The sequence below is a fragment of the Branchiostoma belcheri genome, unplaced genomic scaffold (genome assembly GCF_001625305.1).
Source record: "Branchiostoma belcheri isolate BF01 breed outbred unplaced genomic scaffold, Haploidv18h27 scaffold40, whole genome shotgun sequence".
Lineage (NCBI taxonomy): Eukaryota > Metazoa > Chordata > Leptocardii > Amphioxiformes > Branchiostomatidae > Branchiostoma > Branchiostoma belcheri.
Window position 1 is genome coordinate 1,593,439 of NW_017804021.1, and position 12,798 is coordinate 1,606,236.

General features: G+C 38.8%; 1 protein-coding gene across 1 annotated transcript in view; it reads right to left on the reverse strand.

Moving 5' to 3' along the window:
• The window catches only part of LOC109477501 (AF4/FMR2 family member 4-like), a 97,834-nt gene that overhangs the window by 69,706 nt on the left and 15,330 nt on the right, over positions 1–12,798 (reverse strand). The window contains exon 4 of the mRNA XM_019778784.1: positions 8,395–8,463. Within this exon, the coding sequence (XP_019634343.1) occupies positions 8,395–8,463 (69 nt within the window). The remainder of the gene's footprint in view (positions 1–8,394; positions 8,464–12,798) is intronic.

Below are 12,798 nucleotides of genomic sequence, written 5' to 3' on the forward strand. Positions count from 1 at the left end.
AACATTCGTCTGGATTCACCGGCATTCCTACAGACTGTAACCCCAGGCTGTACTCAGGGCTTACATGTGATCTTGTCTGGCCCAGTTTTTTTATGAGGTTTGATGGTACAGAAGATTAGGTCCACTGATTTATTCGTCTACAGAACTTTCCTGAGCTTGAAAATTCTTCTTCTATTTCATGTGAACTCTAATGCCAGGCCTTCGACAGATTAGCTGGCAAAGGTAACTTACAAGTTGTTGATATTATTTTTTGCAATCTCACAAATTTCAGGCAGGTCATTTGAGCCCTGAAAAACATTGAAGGGGAAATTGTGGTATCTTTTCTCCCCCCATAAGGCCAAACAGAGTCCCCTAGCAGAATCAAGCAACAACTGCACCCTAACACTGCTGTGAAAAATTGTACAGCAATTGCTGCTGTATGAAAACGGATTTGGGGAACCATTTGGAAAAGTGTCTCATGCACCATTGATTTGCCATCAAGCCCCCTCTACAACTTTCAATAACCCCAAACCTTTTGTAAGCACACCACACTATTGATTCTGCCACTGTGTCGGACAACACTGTGGCTGGAATACAAAACTACAGAATCAGGGCAGTAAAATACATCAACTTTAAAATGATGACGAAAATGTGTTAAGAAATGGTGATAAATATCAATATCAGACAGATTTCTTCATCTGGAAGTTTTTTGTTTTTGTTTCGCCACTCTGAAGTTGCATGGCATGGGAATATAAAAGTACCCCGAAGAAATTGTACTGACTTATTTTGTGACCATCCCCTCAAACTGTCCTGCCACTTGCTACATGATGTAATCCAATACCACAGGGTGACTCTACTACAGAACCAGTTATCATGGTGAATTTTAGCCCTAGACCTTAATTGTTTGGAATTGAAAAATAGGAAAAAGAGACAGAGCAAAAATAATAGTGTGAAGGTAAAGATAAACATAAAAACACCTCAATGTTGAATAAAAAGGCCAGTCTCCCACCCTTTGACTACCCATGTTGGATTAGAATATCAAACCAAAACTGGTTACCCAGATGGCCACTAGGGTCCCACTGAAGTACAACACTTATCCCACAGAAATCCCTTCATTCTGTGTGGAGCTGTTCGATATCGGAAAACGGTGGAATTGGGCTTGAACTTCTCAGAACAATAATCTTTTTCAGCCCTGTGCCGATTGAACTATAAATCCTGCTAAAGATTAGCCATCCAGGGTTAAATAGAATTGTGTTCTCAAATCTTTGTAGCTAATATTATGAAGCAACAGGGAAAAAAACAGAGCTAGGCATCCTCTAAAGTCTGATAGCCCCAAATGTTTTGATAAAAACCATGAAGTCAACATACTGGGCTGCTTTGTAATTCCAACAATTAACTCCAAACTTTTAATCAAACCACTGCATTGATAGATGGAAAAACTTAACAACTCTGAAGAGAACGGACTTCTGTCAACTGTTGGAGCCAAAATATGAGCATTTTAAAGTTGATCCAGAGCCTGAAATGTTTTTGTTTTTTTTTGCAAATCAGAAAAAAAAATTAAGCGTACAAATCCAAGAACCAATTAATGAAATTGGTGTGACCTTAGTTGATGAAACCACGTAATGACATACTAGACTAATGACATGACAGAAGAGTTTGGGGTTTGGATAATCAGCTGTGCGTCATTCTTACGTACTTGCCACAATCAGATTAGGCTAACATAATATAGCGTCAAGGTAACCATTGCTGCTGTGCCGATGCAATTTCTGAATTCTTTGATTTTACAAAGTCACTTTGAACTAGTGTCTGAGGGGAAAGTCTTGGTTTGCATACTGAAGTCTTATTCAAATTTCTCTTGCAGCCCTCTCTTGTCTTCTTAATAAATCTTTAACTTACAAATGCAAGGCTCAAAATCCTTATCTACCTACACCAAGTTTTACCTGCACCACCTAGAATTTAGGAAGTGTGGATACCCGAACAGCTCCAATTTTACCTGAACTAACCTGTATGACTGTGCAGTTGGGATTTCACCTAAAGCTGTGAGAACCAAGTAAATACACTAGTCTGGCCCTAAGAACCTCATGCCTTGACTCAGAAATGCTCCATCTCTGCTACAGTTAATGTATGTGGGCATCTCTCTCTGCAGAGTTGTAGTTAAAAGGCGTATAACTCATGTGGTGAGGGATGCCTGGTGGTGCTGAAAGTGACCACAGTAAGCCCCACAGTAAATAAAGGCAGGAAAGAAAATGTACAGTTCCTTATTACACCCTCTGTCATGTGATTACCTGATTAAACATACAGCAATAATCTTTTTATCAGACAAGGCTCAAAACCCTTTTTTCTACATACTTGCACCGGTGCAGGTACCATTAAAAATTACCTGAGGCAGACCAAATTTTACCTGCTCATAATTTAGGAAGACAGTATCATAATGGATCATACTAAAAACTGTTCATTGCCGTTATCTGATTTATACTTCATAGGTGGTAACAGTCAGAAATAAAAATTTACGTATACCTACATGTATAGATACATTGTGTAAGATTAAAGTGCAAGGACCGATTGTGGGTTAGATGAAGGTACTACCAGCTATACTGTCGACATCAGAAATACCTGCACAGCCCAAATTTTATCTGCACTAACCTGCGTAAGCCCATTAGAGAGCTGACTAGAAATGCCTAACTCAGTAACTGCATACATGTTCCACATGAGTTGCAACACCTTTCTATTAGAACAGACCATTTTTTGGAGGGGGTTGTGGGGTACATTTAAAGCAGCTGCATTGGTATGATTTTTTTTAAGGCTCTTAAAGTTAGACTGGCAGATTTTGATCTCATAATATATTTCTGTTTGGTAATTGGTGGGCTAAATCCTGGTCTGAAACTCCCGATGAAAACTCAGCCATCTTGTCTGTCCAGATTTGATAGCTTTTCTGGGCCAAGGTTGTGCCAAATCCTGCTCAGTTACAGATCATTTTGTCCAAATCCACCGCTGGCGTAATAGGGACGTCCCAGGGTGCAGCGGAATTGCCTACATCTATCACTTGTCAGTTTAACTCCTCCCAGAAACATCACAATCCTCCATTATGACCTTCAGGCAATGACCTCTAAGTAGGCACTAAATCTCACCACAGATGGTTTAAGTAAGAGATATGCTTCCCCAATCTGCATTTCCCAATAGTCTTGAATGGCTAGGCAAGGCCACACCAGTTTGTTTCCTTGGCTCTTTGCCATCTTAAAGCTGTATTATGGAACATCAGGACAATACAAAATGTCAATTTTCTGATCATTTCTTTACACGGCACTGAGGAAGTGGAGGTGTCAAAATATGACGCCTTACGAAAGTGATCTCGAACCATTTTTAGCTGACTGAAGAGCTAACCTTCCACTGGTCCTGACAGAGAAGACAGGCGCTATGTACAGTATTTGCCAGTACATTGTACTGGGGAAATTCCCCCTAGCTCATTTTGACAAGGACAATGCACAGTGGGTCAAGGCTTTCCAGTGAAACACAAGTCAAGTGATAAACAACAGCCAGGATCCGAACTGGAAATACAGCTGTCAGTCATATTTGTTTACGTTCTGGTATTTTGTGGTGGTGCCCAAAATTCAAAATTAATGCACATCATGTAGGCTGTTCTAGCACCAAACATAAACGTCAAAAGTGTTTTATAATAATCATTGCTCAAATATGCTGAAAAGTTTAACTAAATGACAATCACATCAAGATTTTTTCCAATCAAAATATTTCAATGTTTTGTGCAAAAATTTACATAATGCATTAAGTCTAAGATAAGTGAGGCCTAACATAACCCATAACCGAAATGAAACATAATCAGTTACATCAGATAGCCATAGTTGTATGCCCTGACCTACTTCAAATGCAACATGCGAAAAATTACAATATCAATCATGGAAGAGAGATCAGAATCTTGCAGCTAAGGTCTCTAAATGTAGTGTACTGGAAGACCTGAGAAATCTATCAAAGTCCATATTTAATGCTGTTTTCCTATCACCACAGGATGCTGAAATCACCCTGGGAGCAAGCTGTCAACACTCTGAAAGGTAAAGATATTATTCCAAGCTGAAGACGACTGAAGACACAATGTGCTAAGAACCTTTCTGATAGTCCTAGAGGCTGTGTATCACCTGAAGTACTGGAAATATTTTTTGGAAATGTATTACTCAAGTTAAGGTTTTTACTTGGAATTTGGATTTTGTTTTGGGAGCATTTGGAACCGTAAGGCCTAGGACAAAAGGTGTTTCCTGTTTCAGTCCTGAAAAAAATTAGGGTCAGTATAGGTAGGGATTATCTTTTTTTTTCTTTCTTTTTTTTTTAGATTTGGAGGTCTCTAGAGTGAGCCAGCTTATACAATACAGTTTTTTTTTTCAATGTCAATCTTGGAAAACCGATTGTACAATATTTTATCACTCAGGTGTTAGAACATGGAGCTAGAAAAGGTCAGATCAGCTGGAAAAATTAATGTCGCTTGCAGGGATACACACAAAAAAAGCTAGGGTTGGCAGTTTTTTCTAGGGTCGGTCAGGAAACTCTTAAGAAACACAACATTTTTTTCCTGGGCCTAATGTGACGGATGTCACTTTTACAACATCTTAAAGTTAAACAGAACTCTCTTTCATGCATTATGTTCCTCCCTTTTTATGATATTAGTAATAACAGTGTTCAGATTAAAAGCTGTCGTCCACCGGTCCTCAATGAACCTACAGTGACGTCAGTACTGCCAGGCACAATAACAGTCCTCAGAGTAATCCTAAACCCTATCCCACAGCGCTACTCACCTCTCAAGTGAAGCACAACAGGGAGTCCCTTCCTACGTAAGTATTTATCGTGCGCAAAAGGACGACATCCGTCAAGGAGTGATCTTATACACAAGTAAAACGTCAGGTTGAAAAGAAGTGATTCTGTACGAGTTGAGTGAAGTACAACGGGGAGATTTTTCCCTAAGTAAGGACTTATTCTGCTACTGGTAAAACATCTATCAATGATTTGTACATACGTCAGATTTAAAAAAAAACACCAACTAAAGTCTTTAAGCTACACCATTTTTTTTCATTTCGGTTCTCGGGCATTTTAGGGTAAATATAGGATACTACCAGAATTTCGAGTGGTGCAGGCAAAATCTGTCTGTAGGCCATTTTCAACATAACAGTGCAGGAATAAGAAAAAACAATATTTTGAGCCTTGGGGAAAAAATCCCACTGATGATTCATTGACTCAGAAGTATGCCTGCAGCCTAGATTAGAACTCTAAACCTTTGGATCCAAGCTGAGGCCTAACAGACAACATATGCTACACGTATAAGCATACGTCTCCTAGTGCAAGCTACTAATTCTAAGCAAAACAAAGTACCAGAGACACACAGTTTGGACAAAGCCTTGCTTAATTGATTTCATTTCATTTGTAGAACAACATCAGGTGAAAGATGCCCAGCCGCCCCCGGGAGTGACGGCTTCCTTTCTTCCTTCCAGTGAAAGCAATTAAAAACTCCTTACATGGAATCACATCTTATATAAGGGTTCCTTAGGGTGAAAGAGACGTGTTCGATCTCCGGGAGGATTTGTGGTGACAAAGGAGCAGAAAGTGTTTCACCCACACTGTGGGGTTGTGACTGATGAAGAGCAGAGAATGATGTTAACACATGTTATACATAACAGCTACTGTAATTAGTGTAAATCATGAAAATTTTGCAGCGGTTAAATTCTTTAATTTACAATAGGAGGGAAACAGATTAGTCACAGCAAAACGAAGTGAAACATGTGGGGTATTCTCTGGGAAGCCCACCTGTGTAACTGGTAACCTTTCAGACTGATTGGGCTGAGGACTAAACCAGCACAGGTACTTATAAGGTAATGTCCATAACCAAGGACACTGTGAGCAGACCATACCAGGACAGTTACGCAAAAACGAAAGGTTAGCTCAGTTCATGTTAAATGGCTGAGTAAATTTCCAAAATCTTAAATCTTTCAAAATATTAAGTTTCAGTACACAAGAAATCTTCAAATTGGATTTAAGTACATTAGATTTAAGTAACCACTAAAAACCAAGAAACAAGCAAGCAAAATCAACAAAGCAGCCAACCAAGGAACCAACCAAGAAGACAACCGACCGACCAACCAACCTACCAACCACTGAGTAAATTTGAACTTGACAATTTCAATTCAAAATATTCTACATCAAAAACTGGCAGAAAAATTTGTCTGCCTGTAAAATCCTCAGGGCTCAACATCCCTCCCACAAATTCAAATCCAGAACTGTTGAATAAGGGAAACAAAGATGACTAATTACGAACGCCCCCCTCCCAATCTTCCCAAAGATCAAAGGGCCATCCCAAAGCCACCGTGTATGCATACAAAAGACAGAACACAAGTGATCCGTACCAGCCTCATGCAAGTCTATTACCTCCTAGCCTTGACACCGCACCAGTCAGCAACACCCAAGTGCATTTATTGAATAATCAATATGTAAGAAACCTGGTGAGGAGTAGGTTAATTCAAGACATGTCCCCCTCCCCATCTTAACACTGGTTCATGAGGTATTGTTGCATTTGCAATTGTTGCAAAATTATATTAGGTCACACCAATTTAATTTGCTGGTTCTTGGAGTCTTGGACCTTTTAGAAAGAATATGAAGCGTGAAGGAAAAAAAACAAACGAACTAGGAATCCCATGATAGCCCCAAATGCTACGATCATTGTAGAGTAAGTCATGAAGGTGACATGCCAGGTTGGTTTATAATTCAAACAATGAAGTTTCAAACTTCTATCAAACCACTGGATTGAGAGATGGAAAAACTGTAACATTACTAACAACATGGACTTCACCTGTTGGGGCTAAAATATTAACATTTTGTGCAATATTTGCAGTTCACAGTCACAGGGTTACAGTCTCACAATAGGCTATCCATTCAAGCTCACAGGGAACTATTATTAGGCTGTACGGTGATCTTCTAAGTACCATCCATACTGAGTGCTGCTTCAATCTGAAGGCCTTACCAACAAGTCTGTAGGGATAACACTGCTTCACAAAGTATGCTGAACATTACTTGAACGGACAAGCTTAAAAACGGTACAAGTTCCTGCTGTTGAAGCAGTTAGTGATGCTAGAATGGAAGAAGCAGTTATCATGCTAGACTTCTTTGTAACCTGAAAATGAAACATCAGTTAACTGTTAAGCAATGACAAAGAGTGTGTATCTGTATCTGTATAGCCGGTATAACCACCTTTTGGCGTAACACACCAGTCACAGATGTTATTACCTTCGCCATACCTTCGCCAAGGTTATGTTTTCATGGCTGCATGTATGTCTGTGTTCGTCAACAGCATAACTCGAGAAGGCTTAGAAAGAAACAATGTGATCATGAGATATCAAAACCAGAAGTTCAACTGCAGTACAATAACAAGTCACCAGGGGCCCCAAAATCAAATCATTTTGAGGTCTCATCAAGACCTACCCACCTACCAAATATCAAGTCAATCCATTTAAGCATTCTCAAGTTATCGTGTTTACAGACAGACAGACACACACACGAACGCCCCTGAAAACATAACCTTCTTGGCGAAGGTAATAATGAATGTATAATCCTCTGTGTACTTGGCATCCTGTGAGAGAGAAAGAAAGCTTAAGAACATATTTACGATCTCCAGTTCCAGTCTTAGACTGAGAATTTGACCTACCGCCACCTCTTTTACTCATGTGTACACAAACTTAAGTGCCAGGAATTTAAAGCATGGAAAATACCGACACATTTACATGACTGTGTGGTCCTACTAGGATTAGCTTCGATCCACAGACAAATAGAAACACTGAATGACATTCCAAACTAGTTAACTGTAATGATTATTTGAGACTGACATCCTTTATGATGTCATTTTTTTTCATTTTTTTTTCCTGGGGATGGGGGGGGGATCAAAGCAGTACTGAATAGATAAGGGCAAAATAGAAAGGACAGCTACACTATTGATACAGCGAATTATTTCTATGAATGATTATGTGATGAAAAAAGTACAACTATCTGTGATTGGTTGATTTCTGAGTAAGGCTGTCTGTGATTGGTTAATGTCAGAGAGAGTAATGCTGTCTGAGATTGGTTGATGTCAGAGTAAGGCTGTGATTGGTTGATGTTAGAATATACTTCGAGATCTAATTCTAAATCTCTGTCTAAATGTCCTTTCCTCAAGTTATTATCACTCATTTCTGAAGCAAATTTTTCTTTCATTCATTCTCTCCACATATCACATAGAAAGTCATGGCCAAGATCGATCACATATAAAAGTCACTGCCAAAACACATATCACATTGAAAGACGGTGAATACCAATATATCACACCTAAAGTCATGGCTAAAACATTAGAATAAGATTTCTTCACACATATAAGACTTGAGAAGATGGTCTTACCTTAAGGATGATCTCCACTTTTTCAGTGCCTGCGCTCTTAAGACCCCCACTGGAGTTTAGCCGGGCCTCCTGTGAAATCAGAAACACAGTAAGGATTAGATCAAACAGTCTGGAAAGGTTAGGGCTAATCAGTAAGACTACAGCTGAGCCTGGGGGTTGAGGGAAATAGTAGCAGCCTTCAGAGCACAAAGGTGTCTGCAAAGCTGACATAACATCTAGATATATTCTTACAGGGGCATTATGTAACACTCTTTTTTCACCAAATATCTAAAATTTATAAAATCATCATGATGTGATTGTCATTTACTTCCAACACAATTGGAATATTGACAGTATCATTTTGTATTTGTAACATTAATGGTTAATAATAAAAACAGCCTACACGAGCCACACTTATTTTGTGGCACCACCATAAAGTACCAGAATGTCAACAAACGTGACTGACAGCTGTGTTTCAAACTTTTAAACACACTCATATGGTATGATATTTTGTAACCTAACATGTAATAGGTAGCTTAGCATGCACAAAGGACTAATTACAAGTGGATTAAAACAAGTATAAACTAATATAGTAGATACACATTAGGGAATGAATTAAACACTGAACTCCTAAATGAACTGGAAGTTATATCCTAGACTTAGTTATATAACAAACACTGTATATTACAAAACAGCTAAGGGCAATGCCATTTTGACCTTTCAACAAGTACCATACTCCACTGATACATGCCCTGAAGGGTCTTCATCATACCTCGTTATATCACATAACGATATCATAGTGACTGAGTTTCAATTGATTATCATTTATGAAATCTGACAGCTTATTACATGCCCTTCTGATAACTGCACAAACATGGGATCCTTGGGAATAATTTCTATCCTGAACTTTTCTGCAAAGAAAAGACAGAGATGAAGTACATAATTTTCCACATCTTGTTTTCTATCCTATGTACTCACTTACTTAATATCTGGTTTATCATCTGTTGTTCCTCGTCTTCTGACAGTTATAATAATGCTTGTGTACTAATTATTATCACTTAAAACCTAAATAAATATATATCAACTCCAGAAGTGTGAGTACATACACACTTTGCAAATGTTCCCTTCTTAATGCCTATCAATTGCATAAAATAATATGATGACAATTGAAGCATTATCATCATATTGTTATCATCATATGCATCATTACCATACTGCCCAGATATAATTTACATAGACATATTAAATTTTCCAGGATATTGAGCTTGATACGTCTGTAACTCTTCCATTTGCCCTATACATCTAGACTTACATTATACTCTACACACAATTTTATACACGATTTATATCATAAAAGACAAAGTTCAATTTACTTCAAACAAAAACCATTGTGTTTCTTTCAGTGAAATCTTTGATAGACTAAATTGTGAATGGCATACAACAGCTTCAATTTTTTGTTCAATTATAATCCTAATAAGAAACAGGGTGATATAACTAAGAATACAGGATCAAAAGAAATCTAAGCTCATTCAACAACTGTTGAACCTAAATAATGTACATAATTTCCTGAGACAAGTCAGACAGTCATGTGTGTTGCCCAGACATATTAAACCACCTGCCAACCACACTAACCAGACTGTTGATCTCCAGTACAAATCTGGGATAAAAAACACACCACTGCTGGAGTCTACGGGAGCTGCAACACTCTTCTCTCAAGGCCCCGGGTGTTAACCAACTCTACACAAGGCCAATTGGGCTGAGCCCGGGCAATCTGCGAGAGAAGACCCACCAGTTCACAGGGCAGGCTTTCGTAGAGGGTCTGGTCCGAACAGCGGGGCGGAGACGGTACGTTTTATTTTCCGCCAGGTTTGCTCCCGTGGGGTCTCCAGGGCAGACCTGTACCGGCCATTTCCATAATGACAACAACCAATTTTAATGAATAGGAAATGAGGAATAGCGGAGAGGTCTGTGCGTCTGACCGTGACGCTCCGGATTCACAGTGTTACTGCCCTCCTTTCTGTCGCCGCCGTTTTGCGAGTGTTTTGCATCCAAATGGGCGTATTGATTTTCCTCTCTCTGTGCCGTTCCTGGACATAAAAATCAAGGCTGCGGCAATATTGTTATTGACTGGGATGACTGGGACGCTAGCACCAGCCTTGGTAGTCAATCCACAGCACAGAATCAATCCCGGTAATTCACCTCGATGGATAGGGGAAGGGAGGGGGACTTGTTTGGATCCTCCTACTAAAGCACGATCAGAAAGGGCTGTAGTGGGTTGACGAAGATTTCATTAGGAATTATTAATAACTCTATTACTGCAAATATCATTCAATTATGGAAGGGGACGAAGGCTCGCTCCTTTCATGTGTGGCTTCTCAATTAGAGTGAAAGGACGAGGTAATGACTTTACAGGCAGACCACAAGAGGAGGTTTTCATAATGTTTTTCATCAATGTAACAAGTTTTGATTTTATTGATGGTCTTTTTGGATTTGGCAAGACATTAATACAAAAGAGATCTTTTAAAATCTAGAGATTTTTTTACAAGAAAAATAATTTTTTGTACAAGGTAACACAAATCTTGGTTTATAATTCAAACAATGAGTTTTAAAACTTAAAATCTAACCACGGCATTGATAGATAGAGCTTTAACTGTTACAACTAAAGGACTTAAACCATTGTGGCCATTTTGGAGTTGATTCAGAGCCTGAATACTGTTTTTTTTGCAAATCAGAAAAAAAAGCAGGTGAATTCAAGAACCACTTGAGTAAATTTAAAGACTGTATGATACGTCTTCATTCTATTTTCCAAACTGCCGATGACAAGTGCTGGTTATCAGAGCAGGGTGGGAGAGAATCAATAGGGCAGCGAGCGCTTACTTCATCAAAGCCTGCATGGTGGCAGGAACAAGGAAAAATGGGAACAACGATCGCTGGTGATAAACGATGAATACAAACATGGACCCAGTTTACAAGTAGGGCTATTTGACTGATAGGTGGGATAATACAGGGTAGGACAAGCCTACTTGCCCAGATCAAGTAAAAACACTGTTTGAGCAAGTATCTATATCCCCCTAGACTTGCTCGCTTGGCAAGTAAATTTTTGGATGTGGCATTATGCTTCCAGTAAAGTGTTTGGAGTAAAATTACATGTACATGTTTCCCATAAAGACATTACATTGTATGTTGATGCCCGACCGTTAAAAGCATGCCTTTTTTTTCAGAAAATCAAGTCAGTAAATACCCTTGTTTTGGTAAATAATGCACGCGACATTATAATTTATACAGGTAATTTTGATGGTGGCCTGATGGGGCAAATGAATTTTTGAAAACTTTGAAATGTCCAACCCTGTAATATGTCAGACAGGGTGACTAAAATGCAAGAACAATCAGGCATAATCAATTTTGAGGTACCTAACCTACAAACTTTGGTGCATAGAAAAAGTTTGGGCCCACAATATAACAAACATATACATACATACATAAAAGAATGTCAGCAAAACCTAATTTTAATCAAGTACAAAATAGCAATACAAAATAATCCTAAAATTCTACTCTGCAAGCAATATCAGAGCTAACACAACTATCTCTAATATGTTACAATAAGGTTGTCTTTTCTAATATAACTAGGGCAATCTTTTATGTACTTACCTAATACACCTGTTAAACTCTAAATTGGCCAGAAGACAACATACATCCATCTAAACATCTCTAGACTAACAAGAGACTAAGAACCAAGCTTGTACAGATGGAAATATCAAGAGCTTTCCTTTGTGTCATAAAATTGGGTCTATTTGGTGAAGCAACTGAAGACCCTCTGAACTGAAACTTCAAAAAGAGCCGACACCTACTACATAAAGATGGCATAACACCGTTACCAAGAGAGCCTCCCTGTAGACTGGCTACCGGCAAATGTATGTCATTAAAACCATTTTGCTGAGAGGGCTGCTGCAAAAAATACACAGCAACACAACTACCTGAAGGAGCGCCAAGTTCTAAATCCCACCTGTCCAGTTTAGCTGGAAACTCTGCACTGTCTTAAGCTGTAGTAATGCTAGCTGTATCTTGCATTGCAATTGAAATGGAAGGGGCATTACATAAATGTAACATTTTTGTACCAAAAGTTCAAATATTCTAACTTACTTCCACTTTTCAAAATATTTATGCCATTATCTCACATTTGTGACATTTTGTATTTATGGTTGGCGCTAGAACAGCCCACAGGAGACACAACTTTCATATTCACACTCTCAAACAGAATTGTGTATCCAACACTTGCCTATGCAAAGCCTGAATCTGAAGAAAAATTATAAGCTATTTTGGTATTTAACTGGCAACCATCCTGCCAAGAAAACCTATCAAAGGAAGCACCGTCACGCTTCAGACCACTGCACTATCTTACAGTTTAAACTGTCTTGGCACTTGTTC